Genomic DNA, 20584 nt, shown 5'->3' on the forward strand with positions numbered 1-20584 from the left:
CCCTTGTAGCTGTTTTTTTTTTTTACATTTATATTGTGAGTGTTTGTTTGGGACCCCATTGAAAACAAGATAATACATCTCAAGGGGTCTCTCTTTCTGTCTCATTAGGCCCGTTTCCACTGAAGAAGTTCCTGGTACTATTTGGGGGACAGGAACTACTACAGGAACGTCCTCTTGCTCGGCCCTCTCAACCGCCGTGTCTCCACTGAGAGAGTGGAGTAGGAGAAAGGTTCCTGTGAAGTTACCGGGCTCTGGATGTGATGTAATCGTTGCGCGACCATTTTGACCGGGGTGACGTAGGGACGTAGGGACGCCGTTAGCTGTTAGCCCTTAGTGGTGTCTGTAATACTCAGTAACTCAATAAACGGTCTGTGAATTTTTATTTTTTTTCAAGTGGATTTCTTAGTTACAACATGATTGCGCTAACTGGAGTAGTTTCATGTCGTATCCGACAATGGGAGGCTTTAAACAGATGACATCCTGATGTTAGCTTTGCTGCTGTTGTGAGCTGTCCCTGTCAGCTGCAGCCACTGATGCTTTCTAGACATCGTGATTTCCCAAAACTGAATAAATACCACACATAGCAACACAAAAGTGCTTTGCTAGCTCAATCACGTTGTAACTAAGATATCCGCTGGAAAAAAAAAATTCACGGATCGTTTATTGAGTTACTGAAGTTATGAACGAGCTAACCCTCGTCTACTGAGTTTTAAAAATGCCGGCTATTTTGCCGCTTTCTGTTGACGTTACATCCCGTCTTGAGTATATCCAATCAGCACCAAGTAATCCCCAAGCCCCACCCAGGGCTTGGGGATTGGGCCATTCTGAGTACCTACTCCGAGGCAGGGACTTGTTTAGCCCCTGTAAAAGTTCCGAAACTCTGTCCTTCGGAGGTGGTTCCTGCAGTGGAGGCACGCACCAACGGCCTGGCCCCGTAAAATTACCCCAAAGTTCCTGCGGTGGAAACGGGCCTATTGTGTCATACGGATTACTGTTAATTTATTACGTTGATCTGTTCTGTACGACATCTATTGCACGTCTGTCCGTCCTGGAAGAGGGATCCCTCCTCAGTTGCTCTTCCTGAGGTTTCTTTTTTCAAATTTGCCACAAATGTCCCCTTGGACTCAAAGATTAACTGATTAGATTTTATTGTTTCAAAGTCAAGGTCACTGTGACCTTGCATCCATCTTATTCTCAAATTTGGTTCAAACATTCACTTGGACTCAACAATGAACTGATTAGAATTTGGTGGTTGTAGGCTAATGTCACTGTGACCTCACAAAACATGTTTTATGGCAAAACTTCACACAGATGTCTAATATGATAAAATAATGAAGTGGTGTCATTTTATATCCAATCCAACAGGTCAAAGGTCATCTTCACTGTGACATCATAATGTTATGCAAGAACACTTTTCTGGTCATTATTTCACGTCATATCTCAGGAACAGAAGGGAGACATTTGGTCAGATACTGAATTGGTGACTTTAATATCGGGTGTCCACCTTAAAACTGTGCTGATTGTATAGATTTTCTGTGCTGCTGGGGGGAAGATGTGTGTGAGAAGCATCCATGTTTTCATAGACATGGATGTAAACTTTAAGAGAAACTTGACTGGTTTGCCGAGGCATACCAGTATTAATAAATGAAATAATAAACAAATTTAAAAGCTGAAACAAATATGTGAATAAAGAATTAAATAAATAGATAAATAAATATTGTTGATTAATTAGGAAATAAACAAAATAAATGTTTATTTGTATATTTCTACAAATCTACATCTATCAGTCCTGGGTGGCAGTAGAGGAGGTTTGACCAGCATCTGCTTCAAAAGTAGTTTAGCTGACTTCCTTCTTTATACTGGAGCTGAGAGCGTTGGAACAGACTTCATTTCCATTGTTGAGTCAAAAAGTTGTCTTCTCAACTGATGACTCATATCATCAACTTTTCTGGAACAGTCCTTGTATATATATTTATTGATGAATAAGTCATTATGAGTCCTCCATGAGGTAGATGATTTCTGTTTATTTCTTGTCTGCTAAAGGTTGTGCCACAACAGTTCTGGTGACCAGTGCCAGCACAGGAGAGATGATGCTGCAGCTGCTCGTTGGATTAGTAAGGCATTTTTACTTTGTGTCCTTTCTTCTTGAATATCATTTTATTTACAATAATGATAACATTTAATCCAGTGCTTCCACATTCAGTGTTTTTACTTTCATCAGGGTTATTTCTGCATATTGCTTGTTTCTTTTGACACATTAATATTTCCTTTACAGTACTGTATGCTTAGCTGCTTGCATTATTGTTTACAACGATCTGTGTGTGTGTGTGTCTTCCTACAGGTGATCCACAGTCAGGGCAGTTACTCTTTCCTGTTGTGTTGTACACTAGCCTCATTCATTGGCTTCTGTCTGTTCCTGATTCTCCTCTATGTCCAGCACAGACACAGAAACTGCCCCACAGGTAAACACACACATCAGGCTGACATGAATGGAGAGAGTGAATGAAATTCCAATATCACTCTGGATTTAATTTGGGGAAAAAAGTCATTACAGCTTTCAGAAAAGGGCTGTGCAGATACTTCTGTTAGAAACAGTGATGTCAGATAGCAGCCTGTTGCTATGTGACAATTTATGCAATGTGACTTAATTTGACTTGGAAATAAAGACTGTCCAAGGTGCATACTAACAGAACAGTCACCAAAGCAGGTGGAGGAGAGGTGATACTGCTCATTGCCTGGAAAAGCAAGTATATACAGTACATATACAGTGGTGGAAAAAAAACTAACAAAACTAAATTCTTGACAGTTTCAATATGTCAGTTCTCAACATTGTCGGTATCAAAGTCAACAAATAACAGAGAATGTGTTCAAAACTGAACAAAAAATAAATAAACCATCACATCATCAAATTAATATTTAGTAGTCCTGCCATTGGCACGTAGTAGAGTTCTAATCCTGGCTGGCATGTTCCCCACGAGCCTTTCACACTGCTGAGGGGTAATCTTGTCCCATTCTTCTTGAATTACTGCTTTTAATTCTTCTAAATTCTTTGGTTTATGCTTTGAAACAGACCTTTTGATAATCCACCACAGATTTTCAATGGGGCTCATGTCCGGGGATTGAGCTGGCCACTCTAAGACCTGGATACTGTGCTCCTGCAGCCAAGTTCTACTGGCCTTGGATGTGTGGCAAGGGGCCTTATCTTGTTGAAACATCCAGTTTTTACCTCGACGGAACAGTGCACGCGCAGAAGGGAGCATGTGGGTTCGAGAATGGTACAATACTTGGTAGAGTTCAATGTGCCATCACAGACAGTGAGATGACCAACACCAGCAGCACTCATGCATCCCCAAAACCATGATACTGCCTCCACCATGCTTGACAGTAGGTACTGTACATGCTGGAGATAATGCTTCGCCTGGCCTTCTGCGTACCCTCACATTAGTAGGAGGAAGATAAAGCTGGAAACTGGACTCATCTGACCACAAAATCTTCTTCCAATTCCTGGCTGTCCAGTTCTTGTGTGCCTGGGCCCAACGACGCCGGGCTAACCTCTGTCTCTCATTGATCAGGGGCTTCTTGATAGCCTTGTAGGACCTTAAGCCATGATCTAAAAGTTGGCCACGTACAGTGCGGGTAGAACACTGGACACCAGTTTGGTTTGACCACTGCTGCTGAAGCTCCTGTGATGTCATTCGGTGGTTTTGCCTGCACATGCGGATCAGGATGCGGTCATTTCTTGCTGAAGAAACCCTTGGACGCCCAGATCTTGGTTTGTCTTCCAAGCTGTTGGTTCGTCTGTATTTCTGCAGAGTGTATCCAACTGCTGAAGGACTGCATCTGCACTTCCTGGCTATCTGGCAGCAGCTGTGCCCTTCCTGGCTGAGAATCTTTATCTTCAGGCGTGTTTCCTGCGTTAGGTTCCTTGTTTTAGCCATTTTTGTGTCTGAAGAACTTTTAAATGTGCTGGCTTTATGTAGACACAAAGCTTGGCAACAAAAATTGTGTCTTTTAATAAAAAGAACGACCTTCATCACTGGTACCAAAATGACCCAATACTCAAAATTTCTTATGTATTTTTATGGAACCAATCAATTTTAAGTTTTTTAATGGCTTTTTTAGGATTTATTTAGTATTTTGGCTGTGACTGTACTAAAAGAAATTGCACTTGAAGACCTACGAGTGATTCTTAATGCAATATTTCACAAATGCATGGGGTGTCCGAAAACTTTTTTCCACCACTGTGTGTGTATATATATATATATGTATATATATATATATAAATGAGCACTAGGATACCAGTATTATAGCAAGCTTTAGTTACTTATTATTAATTTTTTTTGTGTATTGGTTGCACACATAGAGAAGGTTAATGTTTTACTGACATGTGACATTGACATTTTAAGATAACAGTGGCAGTGTTTTGCAGTTTTTGTTGCTAAGTCAAGTGAAGAGTCCAGAGAAAATATAATTAATGTGAAATATAAGGTTCCGCACTCCTCCTCACCCCAGTAATTTTTCATACAGTCCCTAATTTAGAATAATAACTCAGATATTTACTTCTTATCCAAGTACTGCTTTGTTTTTCAGCAGGTGTTCGTGCATACAGGTAGCATGACAAGCTTGAGAGCTACCATGTGTTGACACTGAATCAATGTAAATACATTTTATTATACCAACAGTCAATATAGCAAAAAGCCACAATGTGTTGCTAGATCAGGATGTTAATATTTTATGTAAATATTACTTCTGTTTCACTTGTTGTGTTGGCTTCCATCAAAAACCTGCTGAATGTCACGCATCCTTTATCTCTCTGCTGAGTCAGACTAATCATCACAGGATAATAGCTCTTCCTGGACTGGTCCCAATATTGTCCAATTAGTCCTCTCCCAGAGCTGAGTAAAATAGTAATGGGCAAAAATGTATATGTTCAAATCCAAGATTATTTTTCAATTTGAGTACAAGCTGCCAGCATGCATACAGAAACGAGCATTCAATCAGCACAGCAATAGCACAAGTGACTGATGACTAGTTAAAGACCATGGGTGACAGGAGGCTGGTGGTTGTGGTGATGTTGGATTTAAGTACAGCATTTGATGTTATTTAGACATCAGCAGCCAAAAAAAGATCCTAAAAATTCTTTACCAGTTAAGTTAGTAAAATAAATACATTAAAGAGACAAAACATTATAAGAGTATTTAATGCGAATAACTGTATAAATGAACAGAAAATGATATTATGTAAATGATGAAATCTTGCTGGCAGATTTTTGTTTGTATTGTCTAATATTTGATGCCAGAGGCATTATGTTTTCGGGTTGTCCGCAAATGTACATCAATCCCATGCTTGTGAACATGATATCTAAAGAATTCATTGAGGGAATCTCTTCAGATATTACACAAACATCCACCTGGACTCAAGATTGAAATGATTAGATTTTGGTGGACAAAGGTCAAGGTCACAGTGAACTTCTCTGTCACATTCTTGTGAACATGATATCTTAGGAACAACTTGAGGAGATTTTTTTATATTTTGCACAAACGTCCTCTTGAAGTTAAGAATGAACTGATAAGCATTTGGTGGTCAAAGATCACTATGACCCCGTGTCTGTCACTGTTCATTTAGTTGATGAAAACAATGACAAAAAATTGTCGTCACCGACCTTTTTTCCATGACGAAAATGATGAGCTAAAAATATATCTTGATAATAAAAACTAAGACAAAAACTGTGTTTCATTTTTGTTGATGAGACGTGATGAAAATGTTAATAGGGGACCACCAGGCATGTAAAGTAGAGAACGTCTGTAATTATCTTCAAATGCTGCATGAGTGACAGGCTGGTAAAGTCCAGTAAATAGTCTGTGCCAGAATGTTTTGCTAGCCAGCAAAAACACTCACACCGGAGCAGCATAATTCATCAGTAAATAATCAGCCATGTGTGTTTGACTGTGGATGGTGGAGCTGTGAATGGATTTGTCAAGTTTGTTAGCTGCAGCGGTGGCTGTTAGCAATTAGCTCTGCTTGTTATCCATTGAATGGCAGCAAAGCAAGCAGCCACCAGTTGCCAGACTTGTAGTGTCAAAGTTTTTGAGAGCATAAATAGAGAGATGATCAGTAAGTGTGTGCTCGTAAATCACCCCTTAAACCTCTCAAAAACTGCTGGAGAAATCACAGTTTGTAAATGTGTAGAAATTGCTTGTAGTTGTAGAAAAATTAATATTAATATAATATATCTAAATAATATTTTTTATACAGCCTGTCACATTCATTCTAATTTCTGATATATGAACTAGCCCATCTGGATTAGTTTAAAGATTAAAAACATATAGAAAACATAATGTCTAAAAGTTGACTAAAATGTCATGAATTGTCATCAACTAACATTAACACTGGTGTCAGTCTCATTCTCGTAAACCGGGTACCTCAGAGAATATCCTGAAATATGACACAAACCTCCACTTGGACTCAGGAATTGATTAGAATTTGGTGGACAAATGTCAAAGGTCAGTGTGACCTCACAAAACATGTTTTTTGGCAATAACTCAAGAATTCATATGCTAATTATGACAAAATTTCACACAAATGTCTAATAGGATAAAATGATACAGTACTGACATTTTATATACAAAAGGTTAAAAGTCAGTTCAGTGTAATTTCATAATATTCTTCAGTTATTAATCTTGGGTGTCCACCCTGAAACTTTGCTGTGATCTTCTGTGCTGCTGGGGAGAGGATGTGTGAGAGGCATTAATGTTTTGTAGCTCTGGAGCAACATCCATATTTGATGCATTGTCAACTATTATGGCTACATATGAGTCTGGACAGACATGGATTTAAACAGTACTACAACTTGACAAATACGAGGCGGTATTTTTATTTTTTGCATGTAATGTGATGTTTGAATGTACATAACTGTTTGTTAAACTGTGTGATTTATATGTTGGACCCGAGGATAACTTGCTGACATCAGGGCGTTAGCTAACCCTGATCCTAATAATCTAACTAAACACTTTTTTTCTCAGATTCCTCTGACAACACAGACATGAAAGAGAAGCCAAAGACTGGAGCTTCATGATCTGTGGGTTTCCGACAGACTAAGGGGGAGGCCAGAGGACAGAAACGACCAAGTGCCTTTGCTCTGGATGATAGAAAGAGAGAATGGGAGGAACCATTTCTGGCATTCGCATCATATGGCAGTCTCAGAACAGGAGCTTTATCCTGTCCTCCTCCAACTGAACATTGCTGACGAGAAATCTACTTTCAAGCCTGGTGATCAACAAAAAGCTCAAGGGATGACCAATACTTGACTTAATTTCTGTTTTGGCAGAATCATCTCTAGCACTGTCTTTGTTTTCAAAGACACTTAAATGATTAAGTATTGCCTTTCAAGTATGCATGTGAAAGCTCTTGTATGATTTATTATGTCAAAATTGCTTGGATGGCCTTAAATGTTTTAACCTTTGATGAGAGTAAAACTTAAGTCCTGATATTTTGACCCAGTGTCACCTGTGATGCCCTTTAAATGAACCTGTCTTTCCTGGAACCAGGTAAAACCCTCTGTGAAAAATTGGGATGTGATAATGGGCGGTGATTTGAAGTTGAACAAACAAATAAACTCAGTGATCAGATCTATCTTTTTCCAGCTGAGGCTCTTATCTAAGCTCAAGTCATTTTATCATTTAGTGATTTTGAAAGGGTTATTCATGGTTTTACCTCGACCCAAACTTGACCACTGTAATGCGGGGTGAAACCTTCTGGTTGGTTGGATGATTGGATCATCGATATGCTCTTGTCTAACCAAATTCCTAATTACAGTCACTGGTGTTACTTTCATAAGGCCATGTTTCCACCAAAGCTGAAAATGCCAGGCACTCAGCTGGAAGCTCCAGAGCGCTCTGGAAGTGCACCATCAGCTGAGAAGATTACGGGCTGTTTCACATGTCGGGAAGGACGTGACTTTTCCAGTGAACTGAGAGACGCTTGACTGAACTCAAAGAAAGGCAAGTCTGCTCACTGGTAGTTCGATGTCTTCGGTAGCGCCTGGACCACATACTGGATGTCCACGGAATCCGAGCGGCCGGAATTGTCAGATCGCAAGATCATAATGTCACGCAATAATTTGCGGAAATCCTGGAGGTATAAAGCAGGGCTGGACTGGGGCAAAAAAATGGCCCTGGCATTTTTGGCCATGGTGGCCCACTATGATTGGTGAAATGCCATACGCACACACTATGCTGTTACCAAAATTAAAATAAATCTCAGTAGTAGCCTACATGCCCTTGGAGAGAGTACCAAGGCTAGAAAATCAATGTGCTCATTCACTTCTCATATACATCCTGGTGGTAGTAGATGGCCCCGGAGTACACAATGCCTATGGTGAAAGCACTTGCCAAAGAAACTCTACAAGATTTATCATTTCAATTTTTAATAAAATGTGTGCGAGTACAAATAAGATACATAAATGTCGGCTTTTTTTTTTTTGTCCCAGTCCAGCCCCGTACACAGGTCATTGAAAGTCCTTGAATTTAGTGTCACAGTTACACACTAAGGTTCTGCTGACACATACTACTGTTATCTGGGTGTTCATTATCCTCAGCTTACCTGTAGGAAATTTAGAAACATGACTGGCTGCTAGTTAAGCATGACCTTCATCTCTGTAGCTAACGTTGCTAGCCTAATTATTACTGACTGAATGAACCGAGTACACCTCTTCTGATTAACTGTAACGTTACAGTCATTATCATAAACATCAAAATTTAGAACACAGTCACATTTTATAACTTTGTAAGGCCATCATGTACATGATTAGCTGAGTTGCTAGTGTTAGCTATCGTAAAGAACGAACAGTTAGAACTAGCTAAAAATCAACAAGTTAACGTTAGCCTATAGCCTACTTTAACAAACTAACTTACCATAGGGGCAGAAACAGATGAAACATTGTCTTCAGAGTCCCGACGCCAAGTGTCATATCCTACTTCAACTGGAGCGGCACTGGAGGAGCTTGCATCAGTTTTTTCAACCATCTCAGCATTGCTAGGTTCTGTGCTCTGATGAGGAGTGGCGAGCATAGCTGGCAAGTGGCACCCAGCGTGACATCATGCAGTGAGTTGAGATAATATCCCAGGATTGATTTTGGACAGTTTGGCAATAGCCTTTACTAGTTCAATCAATCAATCAATCAATCAATTTTATTTATAAAGCCCAATATCACAAATCACAATTTGTCTCACAGGGCTTTACAGCATACAACATCCCTCTGTCCTTAGGACCCTCACAGCGGATAAGGAACCCCCCCCCCAAAAAAAACCTTTAACGGGGGAAAAATGGTAGAGCAACTCAGGAAGAGCAACTGAGGAGAGATCCCTCTTCCAGGACGGACAGACGTGCAATAGATGTCGTACAGAACAGATCAGCATAATAAATTAACAGTAATCCATATGACACAATGAGACAGAGAAAGACAGAGACAGAGAGAGAGAGAGAGAGAGAGAGAGAGAGTCGTAAGTAGTTGTTAACTTTATGTTTAAACGATTAAAAGTAACATCAAATTTATGTCTAGACGTGATGACTTTGCAAATAACACGAATTTCAAAACAGAATTGACATGCTTCGTTCTGAAGAGGTGACACTTCAAATAGCCGATTAGATGCGTTATGGCCCATAATGCATCTAATCGGCTATTTGAAGTGTCAGGACTCCTGACTGTGTATTGAAGTCTGTTCCTGTCCAGTTTGGTGGCTGATCCAAACCACACAGTGATGGATGGGCAGAGGACAGACAGGAGTGTTGAACTGTATCAGCAGCTCCTGAGGCAAGTTGAACTTCCTTAGCTGCTGCAGTTTATCCTCTGGCGGGCCTTTTTCCTGATGGTGCTGATGATGGATGTCCACTTGAGGTCCACAGCAGACAAATGGTGCTTTTCAAAGTCAAGAAATTATCCTTAAAAGGCTGAATTTCAAGGAGGCTACATCACCAAATTCCACCAAAGAACTGTTCCAATATCAAGGATCCTTCAAATACCACCAAGGACCAAGTCCTTCCTTCAGAGAATTTTCAAGAATGCATGTGTGTATCCTCAGTGTACCCACAAGTACCCACAATTCTTTGCACATAATTTGCCGGAATTGAAGGCGGGACCTCTTCAATGATGCACACCTCGGCATTCGCTTGCCTGTTTCAATGTGTGTTCACAGAATGATAGGAAGGAGTCTTGCCTAGGCTCTGTACGACCCAACTTGGAAGGATCCATCTTACCAAGGACTTGACTTTGAGAAGCACCAACAGTGTTGTTCTGCTTTGTTCAGGTCCAGGTTTTTCTGACCACACCAGAGGGCCATCTGATCAATGTCCCATATGTATACAGACTTGTCAACATCCCAGTTGGCGGTTGGTTTCTGGTTGCCCCAAGATCAAGGTGGAAGCACCGGGGAGATTGTGCCTTTGCAGCTGTACAGTTGTAGCGCCCAAACTCTGTTGCTTCTGGATGTGCAGCTTGCCCCTACACTGCCAGTTTTTATAAACATATAATTTTTCCTTGGCTTTTGGTCTTTGGGTGTTTATTGTGTTGTCTTATCATTTTTGTTTGTTTGTTTGTTTTTTTATCATACAACACTGTTATTGTTTCTAAATGGTGTTTATAAATACATTTGGATTGGAATGGAAAACATATGTAGCATATTTGGATGGAACTATCAACTCATCTCCACCACCTTTTCCAAGACAATATACTTATGACATACACAAACTTATTTCAGACTTTTGAAATAAGAAATGGAAATTTTCTACAATATTTACAATTGATAAAAACAATCAAGAGGAGAATTCCAGCGCCTCAGGACACTTTGCAGCCACCAGAATTTGCCAAACATATTACAAAGCTTTCTCTGAGAAATAAGAAGAACCTTTCTAAGATTTATAAATTACTGTCAGAGACCAGTTCTATACATTTACCAATTTTAAAATGGGAAAAAGAGCTGGGTGTATCACCGGACCCTGACTTCTGGACTCAGATATGCAAAAATACATTTAAGATGACAAGACACACTAATATACAACTTATCCAATTTAAAGTACTCCACAGAACACACATCACCCAACAAAAGATGAATAGAATGGGCTTTAGTCAATCTGACACATGCACTCAGTGTACTCAGAACACTGCAGACACCTAGTTTCATGCCCTTTGGTTATGTTCACCTGTCCAGCACTTCTGGTCAACAGTCACTCAAAAACTCTCCTCCATTTTGGACTGCAGGATCCCATTATCTCACAACCTGTGTTTAATTGGTGACCTGATGACAATTGACCTCCCAAACAGCCACTGCAATTCTCTTCTTGTAGCTCTCGCCATCGCCAAGAAAACAATCCTAGTCAATTGGAAAGATAAACAGACCCTCAACATCAACCACTGGCTGAATCTCCTTGCAGAACATATTTCACTGGAGAAAATATCTGCTGGCCACATACTTTACAGAAAAATGGTCACCATTTATTCACTCACTAAACGTGTCTGTATAGTGCCACTCAGCCTGTGAGCATATGCCACCTGTACATATAAATATTACAACTCAAGAAAAACTGTTGTGTAATATGTAATGTGTTTCTGTTAATGATGTAACCCCTAATCCCTCTATCTCTCTCACCACAATATACCACAGCGGTTCATCAGAATTCAAGGCCTTAAGCATGTGTTAGGTGCACCCTCTCTCTCTTGAATCTGGGCCTGCTCCCTGGCTCTCTGGGGGATCGCGGGGCTGGGCGGTTTCCCCTGGGGAGCAGGTAAGTCTGGACTGCTCGCCCTGTGTGCCTGGGGGTGGCAGGGTCTCCTTGTGTTCCCTGGGCCTGGGGCCCTCCCGGGCTGGGGGCCTGGTGTGGGGGCTGGGTGCTGCCCATGGGGGGGTGTTCTGCTGCCGCGCAGGGTGGGCCTGCCCGTTGGGGTGCGGCCGGCAGTGGGGGGCGGGTCGGATGGGCTGGGGGTCCAGCTTTGGGTCTGGGGCGGTCTGGGGGGGTACTGGCGGGGTTGCGGGTTGGCCTGTGCTCCTGTGCGCTGGGGTCCGGGGGGCTGGGTGGGGCTCATTGTCCGTGCATCCTGGTGGCGTGCGGTCGGTTTGCTGCGGGCGGTGTGACCCAGGTCGGGACCGTTGCGGGGGCCTGACGCTGCAGTTGCTTGGGGGGCGGGGTTCGGTGGGGGCCCGTTGGGTTCCTTGGGGCCCACCTGGCACGCTGTCCATGGGCTTTGGGGGCCTCGTGGCACCGGGGTCTGGTTGGCACCGCCTTCTAGCCCCTCTCATCCATCCCTCCAGCCCTCGGGCCGGGCCTACACTGGCCCAGCCTCCTAAACCACATTTAGTTCACTTACCACACATTTCACACTTTTAACACACCACATACACTCACTCTTCGAGGTGCAGACCACTGATGGATGGGGGGGCTTCACGCTGGGGCAGGCTATGGGACAGTGGTGTCCTGTAGCTCTCCATGCTGCCCCCCAACCCATCCTTATCTGTCCTCCAATTTTAAAGCACCACACACACCTACATCTTGGGGGACAGATGGGAACAGGTTACAGGTGCCTTATGGCTGCACAGGCTGCAGGACAGCAGTGTGCTGTAGCCATCAGCCTTGCCCCCACCTGTCTCCTGTGTCCCTCAATTTTAATGCACCACATCACACTTATGGGCACTCACATTCACACTCACGGTGTAGGGTTAATATTTCTCCGTCAGGGATCGGAGAATCATAGTAAGAGGGGAGGTGGTGGGTCAACACCAGAGATGGTGACTCGAGTCATTGTGACTTGGACTCGAGTCAACTCGAGTTGCTGTTTTGATGACTTGTGACTTGACTTGACAACATATAAAAGACTTGAGACTTGACTTGGACTTGGAAGTTAAAGACTCTGGACTTGACTTGACTTGAGACACGATGACTTGAATGACTTGAGAGTTATTCACATCATGTTTTTGGTTAGAATATAAAATTAATAAAGTAATTTAAAAAATAATGTCGATTACCCAGTAGGAGCGCAGGCTGAGAATGGCGTTGTCATAATTGGATCACTACCCTGTCTTTGTTTGTCATTTGAAGAGCCATTCTGCCCAGTAAGTGCTTGTCAATTAGCTAATATTATCTGGTTAGTCGGTAGTTAGCTAACGTTAACTTAATACAATACGGGGATGGGGTGGGGGGGTGGGTCGGTTTGGTGGAACTTGTTTTTAATTTATTTGCTAACATTAACCCCAGAAAACGTGAGCGAACATTCTGACCGGTTCATCACAACACCGGCTGTACGTTTTATGAACGAGCAACACAGGGTTAAATGAGCTAAATGGGTGATTTTGGCCGCTGCCTTGGTTAGTGGGTGTGTGAGTGTGCGTGCGCACGCATGGGGGTCGTCTCTGCAAAGTAAACATTGCAGCGATGAAGTCAATGTTTACTGACAGTTACTTATATCTTGTCTTTTCACTTTATTAAGATCAGATTCTGCAGGTAAAATTACAATAATAAGGTGACTTGACTTGGACTTGACTTGACATGGTCGGGGGGGTCGGGGGGCCCTTGTCTTTTATTGCTCACACGTTGTAGGCATCAAATTTAGAATTAGTGTATTTAAGTAGAGTCCCAACTTCTTTGGAATCAGGGCTGTAATTTCCTGGTGGCTGAATATAACCATTAGAAATGAACAGAATATAGAGACAAGAATAGTTAGATATCTTTTATTATTGGTCTCACCTATCTCTCCCATTATAAACACTTCCTCTACACCTCCCAAACATCAATACGCCACTTAAGACAAGCAGCTTGTAAACATTTTAAAAAGCATCAAACAAATAGAAAACTGGACAAAACAAAGCAAGAGCCACGTGTCCTTTCTTTTTTAAAGGAGATTTTACATTTCAAGGTAAGTATAAGGAGAACATCATCAGAAGATACAAATGAAGAAATACGCAAAAGACAAGTCCTACAAGAGTTAATGGAGGAAAATTACAAATGGGCTTCGAGGTTATCATTCAGCTATTTAATAGTTTTCCCCAATTCGATTGGGCTTTACTATAAATTCAAATAAATAAATGTTGTGTGGTACTGCCTAATCACAAACCCTTTAATATTTATTGTAAAAGATCTGATTTACTGTATAAAATACGAAGTGCATAATTTATCCTCCCTTTTGGAAAATAAACATTTCTCAGTTAGCAAATGTCAACATTTCAAAGAGGAAATCTGACTCATAAAAAAGCGACAGAATCCAATACTGCAGGAACCCCGGAGTCTGAAGTGCAAACGTTCTATCACAACATCTGCATGTACAATATCAACACTATCAAAACACTTTACATATAAAACATAGATTTAGATTTCTCCCCATAAGGCTTTGATTCCCAGAACTAGCCAATGCCACCATGGGGCAGCCACCTCCCAAATCCACGAGAGGAAAACAACATAAAGAAACACATGCACAAAGAGAACATTAAATCAGAGAACCCCAAACAGCATCTAACTATCTGGCCATTACAAAAATAGAAATTAATCTTAAAACTCTATCGGTGTTACAGGAAAATTAATGATTACACAAAAATATAATAAACAGGTTATATATATATCTATATATATCTATATATATATATACATATATATATATATATATATATATATATATATAGATATATATATATAGATATATATATATATATATATATATATATATATATATATATATATATATACACACACATATGAAACCTGTTTATTATTTTTTAATTTTTATTTATATTCATATACTTTGAGTAAATTTGTTAACACAAACATTTATAAGCAGGTTGGGAAGAAACATGGCTGCCAACTGGCCTCATTAGATTTACATGCTCTGAATAATAACCCATGTGCTGTCTGTATGTACATGAATACACCCCAGAGAACACTGCAGCACATTAAAGGTCCTGCAATACATAATCTTGGGCAGACTGCATGAGCTGCAGTGTATTCACACACAAAACATCCCTGTGAAGTTTGATTCGGAACTTCTGGGGGTCTGGTTTGGTCTATGCAAAGATATGGCATAAAAACAAACAGGAACGCTGTCGTGTTTCATTAGTTCTATGCTAACTTTTAAATGATACAACTCCATCCACATGTGGGAGCTAAACTTGGGCTTGGCTGTGGTAAGGCACCGTATATCAATGTGACAGACTGTAGGCTGAGGGGGCTGTCTGTTAGTTGAGTAAAAATGAGCATGAGACCACAAGATTTGCTGGTCATCCATCCCTGGGTCAGAAAGGGACACTTAAGTAAAGAACCACCTAAGCGTGTTCTAACCAAGTATCATGTAAACAAGTATGATGTACAATTTCCACATATATTAGCATAGAAATGTGGCTCTACCTCTTGAGTCTGTGTCTCAGACTTATGGCTTCAAAGTCACTTACAAAAACAAGTGTAAACCTTTCATGGCTGATCATCTGGAGGAGGATTGGGAGTTTTAGGGTGAGGAAGGTGCTTCAATGTTCCAGAGGATTTCTACAGTCCTCAGGATTAAAGGTTGTTGGGTTTCACATGGCTAAGGCTTGGCAATGGTTAAGACTAGACTGTTCAGAGTCTAGTCACTAAGATTTGGAAGTTGAGTCTGAGATCAAAGAACTGCACTGACGCTGCAAGCAACAACAACAATCAGAACCTATTTGTTTATAACAAACACAACTGAGCTGACCTGTGGACAATAATCAAGGCTTCAAGGTCTGGTTTGATTCTGCTTCATAAGGAATTATTCTGTCCAGCTTTAGATCAAATTATACTTTAAGAAATAGTTTGACATTTTGGGAAATATACATACCCGAAGTTATATGGAAGTTATATGAGAAAACTGTTATTTCTCTCACGTAAATATGAAGCTGGAACCGGCACAAGAGAAACAGAGAGACATGGCTAGTCAGGCTCAGTCCAAAGGCAATAAAATACATCTTAAAACACCTCCAAGGCTCACTAATTGACATGTTACCGTGTAAAAACAAGTTGTGGTGTGCTGGAACTATTTCTTGGCCACAAGCAGGCAGCAAGCGAACAGCAGCAATATCTCTTCTGTAAAAAGGAACTGCTTTTCATGGCACTATCCCCGCTAGAAACATAGTGACAGGTCACTAAAAACACCCACATCTGAGGACTAAAATGTTGCTGGAAACACAGCAATAACTGGCTAATCACAATCAGTTTTATTGTATGTTGGTCTTGAACAGTGGCCTGCAGCTTGGTAGGCATGACATGCCATCCACCATCCTTTCCATCTCCTGATGACAAAGTCTGCTCATATACTACGTCACTTTAGAAACATTGATATACTTATGAAACGTGCCAACATAACATAGTCATGGTTTGTGGAAATGTACTGTGCAAGCATTTTCTGAGACTCCAGGAAGCTCCCAGCTAAGAAACAGTATATCTCATAACACTACTTTAAATGGTAAACTAATGTTTTTACGCTTTGGTTTTACACAGAATAAATAATGTCAACTGGTGAACTAAAGGTGCTGGTAGGCAGATTATGGGACCTTTGGGCAGAGCCAGGCTAGCCATTTCCCTGTTTAAGTTAAGCTAATAAGCTGCTTATTAGCATCCAGCTACATATTTAGAGTGGCATTGATCTTATTTATGGGAATAATTCATATTTTTGGAAGTGGGGTTGTATGGGTTACTTACTCATAATCTGCATTACCTATACTAGATGTCTGTCAGTATGCCCTCGTTTTAGAGAAGTGGCAGGAGTGCCGAAAGGGTAGCTGAGCAATGTTCTGCTGTGGTTGGGGTATGCAGCAAAACATATTTTAGCCACCCTAAAAAAAAAAAAAATCTATAAAAGATTAAGTGTACACTACATTGTGAGTATTTTCACCACTTAACCTTTCCGTCAGACAACCGATTCCGATGCAGAAGCCATTAATGGCTTCAGTTCCCATCTGATCTAGGCTCCCACCAAAGCCACCAGGCTCCACTGAGATAAACATTTTAGCTCACTGAACTCAGGAGCTGCTGGTCTACTGCTTCAATCAGTTAGTTAGTTAGTTAGTGTTATTGTGTAACTTTGGTGAATACGAATGAACCACTTAAAACACCAAAGTTTCACAAAAGCAATGCGGCAACATAAGAATGTACACTTGTTCAGCCTTGGGAGAGTAGCAGTGGAAGGTTTTCTATAGAAGAATACTGTAAGAATTAATGTCATTACACCACAAATTTCCATAATTTTTCCAAACGTTAAATGATTTTTTACTAATTCCATGACTTTTCCAGGCCTTGAAAATGAGATTGAGAAATTTCATGCCATTTCCAGGTTTTCCATGACCATGGGAACCCTTTAACTGATACTGACTGTTTAAGGTGGGAATTTTCTTTAGGTGGTTTAAATGCATTTTGTTGCCATCCCCGTCAACAGCAGTACACTGCTTAGCTTCTGTTTCAGTACTCTAGCCTGTTTCTCTAAACTAGGAGCAAACTATCCCTTTAACTCTCAGCAAGAAAGCAATTAAGTGTATTTTCCAAAATGTCAATCCCTAACATGATGACCACCTTTAACAATGCAGAGTTAATTTAAAAAGGTGCCATCACAACAGTAACAAATACAGGATCTATGCGTTGCAGCTTGCAGAGCTGATGCACAAAAAGGGTTATGGCTTCTATTTCTTTCATTCCCACCTGAATGCTTACTTGCTGGAACCAGACCAGGCCACACTGGCTTCCAGGGATTTTGTATTACACAGACACAGACAGACAGACAGACAGATAGACAGACAGACATACACACACAGACACAGACACACACAGACACACACAGACACAGACACACACACACACACACACACACACACACACACACACACACACACACACACACACAGGAACAGTTACGTAGAGGCATGGTTAAAGGTTCAGCTCAGATTATGGCCACATGTCACGATAAGAACGTCAAGGTAAAAGTCATGATGGATATGGCTTTAGTTAGCCAACCTTTCAGAGCAGTAATGGTACACACTCAGGCAGGTGAAGCGAGGCTGAGAGCTGGGAACAAGATAAAAGAGCTGCAGGTAAACATGCACATTATCAGGTTAAAGCACTACCCTTCAACAAGGGTAAAAGTTAAGGACAGAGCACAACAAAGAACAGAAGCATAGTCAGCAGAGGAGGAAACACATTAGCAACTGAGAACATAACGTGTGTTTTTGGCAGTTTTACTGTCCCACAAGTTAAGAAGGAAATTCTACAAAAGTAAAGATTCAGTTATCTGTAATTCCAACAGTCTGTGTCTCCAAGTATGAAGAAGATTGTCGCTGCTGAAGGTCCAATCCACATGCACCAACTGTTGCCATGGAAACTCCTCCCTCCTTGCAACTGTTGTGACTGAGAATCCCAAGAAGCCAGACCAAATGAATCCAGAAGTGCATTAGAAACAATGGCATCAGTGTGTATGAGTACAAGATAGCATCCTCAGGGTGTAAATATTCTGAAACAAACTCAGTGTGTTACGGTCATCCATCAAACCTGGACGGCCAGCACCTGTCCAGACTCTCCCTCCACACGTCTGACTGTAGTGTGAGTTCTGTGGCAGTGAACTTTAAAGCACCGCAGTGATGAGGAACAGCAATGACAGAGCTCCTGCATCACTGTCCTAGATGTGGGAGCAAGAGATGGAGCAGGAGGGGGGAGGGTGTCTGGGTCCAAATGCGGTGATACTGTTGGGGTTAATCCTATGTCTTCTGAGGGTCTGGGGAAATGGGGCCGGGTGTGTTGGTCCCATCCATACTATGGACAGGGATCTGGAACTGAGGGGTGAGGACTGATGGAAACTGAAACAGAGCAGAATGCGTAAGGACGCTTCAGACAAAAAAAGAGATAAGCCCCTTTCCCACAACACAAAAAACCCAGTAACACCCGCTGACATCTGGCTCTATAATAAGATGAGAAAGGTTATAATCAGCATTCACAACCAGGTCGAATGACACCATTAAGTTTTCACTGGCCTCCATGCTGCTTTCTACTGTTTACCTGTCCTGCGGCCTATCCGTGACACACCAAAAAAACCCCCCACATTATACACAAAAAGGCATACTTGTCTGCTGCAGAGCTGCTCATCTACTGGGAAAACAGTCTATAGCCTATTTTGAGCATGTTTACCTGTGTTTAAGTAACCTGCATACACACACTAATTTTGGTGGAAACATATGTATATATTAATACACGTGTTTGTGTGTGTGTGTGTGTGTGTGTGTGTGTGTGTACTTGTTACAAAGATATGTAATAAAGAGATGTCATGAACTCAAATATTTCAATTATTGTCTGGAATTACTGAGCAATATATTTTTTATAGCAACCACCTCAAGTTTCAGATTAGCAGTCATTTCAAGGTAAAAATGTGGGACTTTTAAAAATACTTGATTTTTGTGTCTGTATGTATTGTCTGAAATGCATCTATCATTGTCAGGAGCTATCTCTTTATTTTTTTTCAAGCAATCTAAAACTCAAAAAAAGAAATTTTCCTCACAATTTAGTGGTGAAGAGAAATCAATAAAGTACTAACATATGCATTGATGAATGCACCCTGCTAGACCATCAAAGAGAAAAAAAACATCAATCTTATGTATCATGTTGTCTCTTTATGAAAATGAAATTGTCATATTGGCACAAACAACAGAGGGGAAATTTGCCAATACTAATATAACCGCAACATGCCAATTTCACCTCATAAAATCGGCCGACTGATAAATCAGTCGGACTCTAATGCTCAGTTCTTACTATATGCATTTTCACTGAAACATTACAATTTAAAACACGTCAATATTAACAGTCCCAGACATTGCAGAGTAGTGCACCTAGTCACACACAAATGTGTGCACTCTGCTCAAGCGGAGCTTATATGCATGTGTGTGCTCAGGCACACTTGGGGTGTTTGGAGAGTACACAACTGTAAAAAATTCTGTAAAATCTATAAAAAAAAGAATTGAATTTAAAATCCTACTGTTAACTTATAAAGCTCTAAATGGTCAGGCTCCATCATATCTTAGAGAGCTCATAGTGCCTTATTATCCCACCAGAACTCTGCGCTCGGAGAATGCAGGGTTACTCGTGGTCCCTAAAGTCTCCAAAAGTAGATCAGGAGCCAGAGCCTTCAGCTATCAGGCTCCTCTTCTGTGGAATCATCTTCCTGTTGCAGTCCACACTGCAAAAACTCAAAATCTTACCAAGAATATCTGTCTTATTTCTAGTCAAAATGTCTCATTTCTAGTCAAAAAAATCTCATTACACTTAAAATAAAACTCATCACCTAAAAAGTTACTTGTTTTTAGGCAATTTTCACTTGTTTCAAGTAAATTTTCACTTGAAATAAGTAGAAAAATCTGCCAGTGGAGCAAGGTTTTTTTCTTATTACAAGCAATAGAAAAATCTGCCAGTGGAGCAAGGTTTTTTTTCTTATTACAAGCAAAAAAAACTTGGTCCACTGACAGATTTTTCTACTTATTTCAAGTGAAAATTTACTTGAAACAAGTGAAAATTGGCTAAAAACAAGTAACTTTTTAGGTGATGAGTCTTATTTTAAGTGTAATGA

At 40.8% G+C, this 20584-nt stretch overlaps 3 protein-coding genes across 3 annotated transcripts in view; 1 reads left to right on the forward strand and 2 right to left on the reverse strand.

The window, feature by feature from the left end:
- The window catches only part of mfsd4aa (major facilitator superfamily domain containing 4Aa), a 31119-nt gene extending 20627 nt beyond the window's left edge, over positions 1-10492 (forward strand). The window contains exons 8-10 of the mRNA XM_049571228.1: positions 2044-2114; positions 2342-2462; positions 7023-10492. Of these exons, the coding sequence (XP_049427185.1) occupies positions 2044-2114; positions 2342-2462; positions 7023-7075 (245 nt within the window). The 3' untranslated portion in view covers positions 7076-10492. The remainder of the gene's footprint in view (positions 1-2043; positions 2115-2341; positions 2463-7022) is intronic.
- A 1198-nt stretch (positions 10493-11690) lies between these two features.
- On the reverse strand, positions 11691-12290 carry LOC125889141 (proline-rich protein HaeIII subfamily 1-like). The gene has a single exon (XM_049576876.1). The coding sequence runs from the start codon at positions 12288-12290 to the stop codon at positions 11691-11693; it is 600 nt and encodes a 199-aa protein (XP_049432833.1).
- A 2398-nt stretch (positions 12291-14688) lies between these two features.
- The window catches only part of elk4 (ETS transcription factor ELK4), a 40824-nt gene continuing 34928 nt past the window's right edge, over positions 14689-20584 (reverse strand). The window contains exon 6 of the mRNA XM_049571308.1: positions 14689-18827. Coding sequence (XP_049427265.1) covers positions 18729-18827 — 99 coding nt within the window. The 3' untranslated portion in view covers positions 14689-18728. The remainder of the gene's footprint in view (positions 18828-20584) is intronic.

This window comes from Epinephelus fuscoguttatus, linkage group LG1 (assembly GCF_011397635.1).
Source record: "Epinephelus fuscoguttatus linkage group LG1, E.fuscoguttatus.final_Chr_v1".
NCBI classification, from domain to species: Eukaryota; Metazoa; Chordata; class Actinopteri; order Perciformes; family Serranidae; genus Epinephelus; species Epinephelus fuscoguttatus.

Coding starts and splice junctions, on each gene's coding strand:
- LOC125889141 (XM_049576876.1), bottom strand. CDS start 12,290: ATGAGAGGGGCTAGAAGGCGGTGCCAACCAGACCCCGGTGCCACGAGG.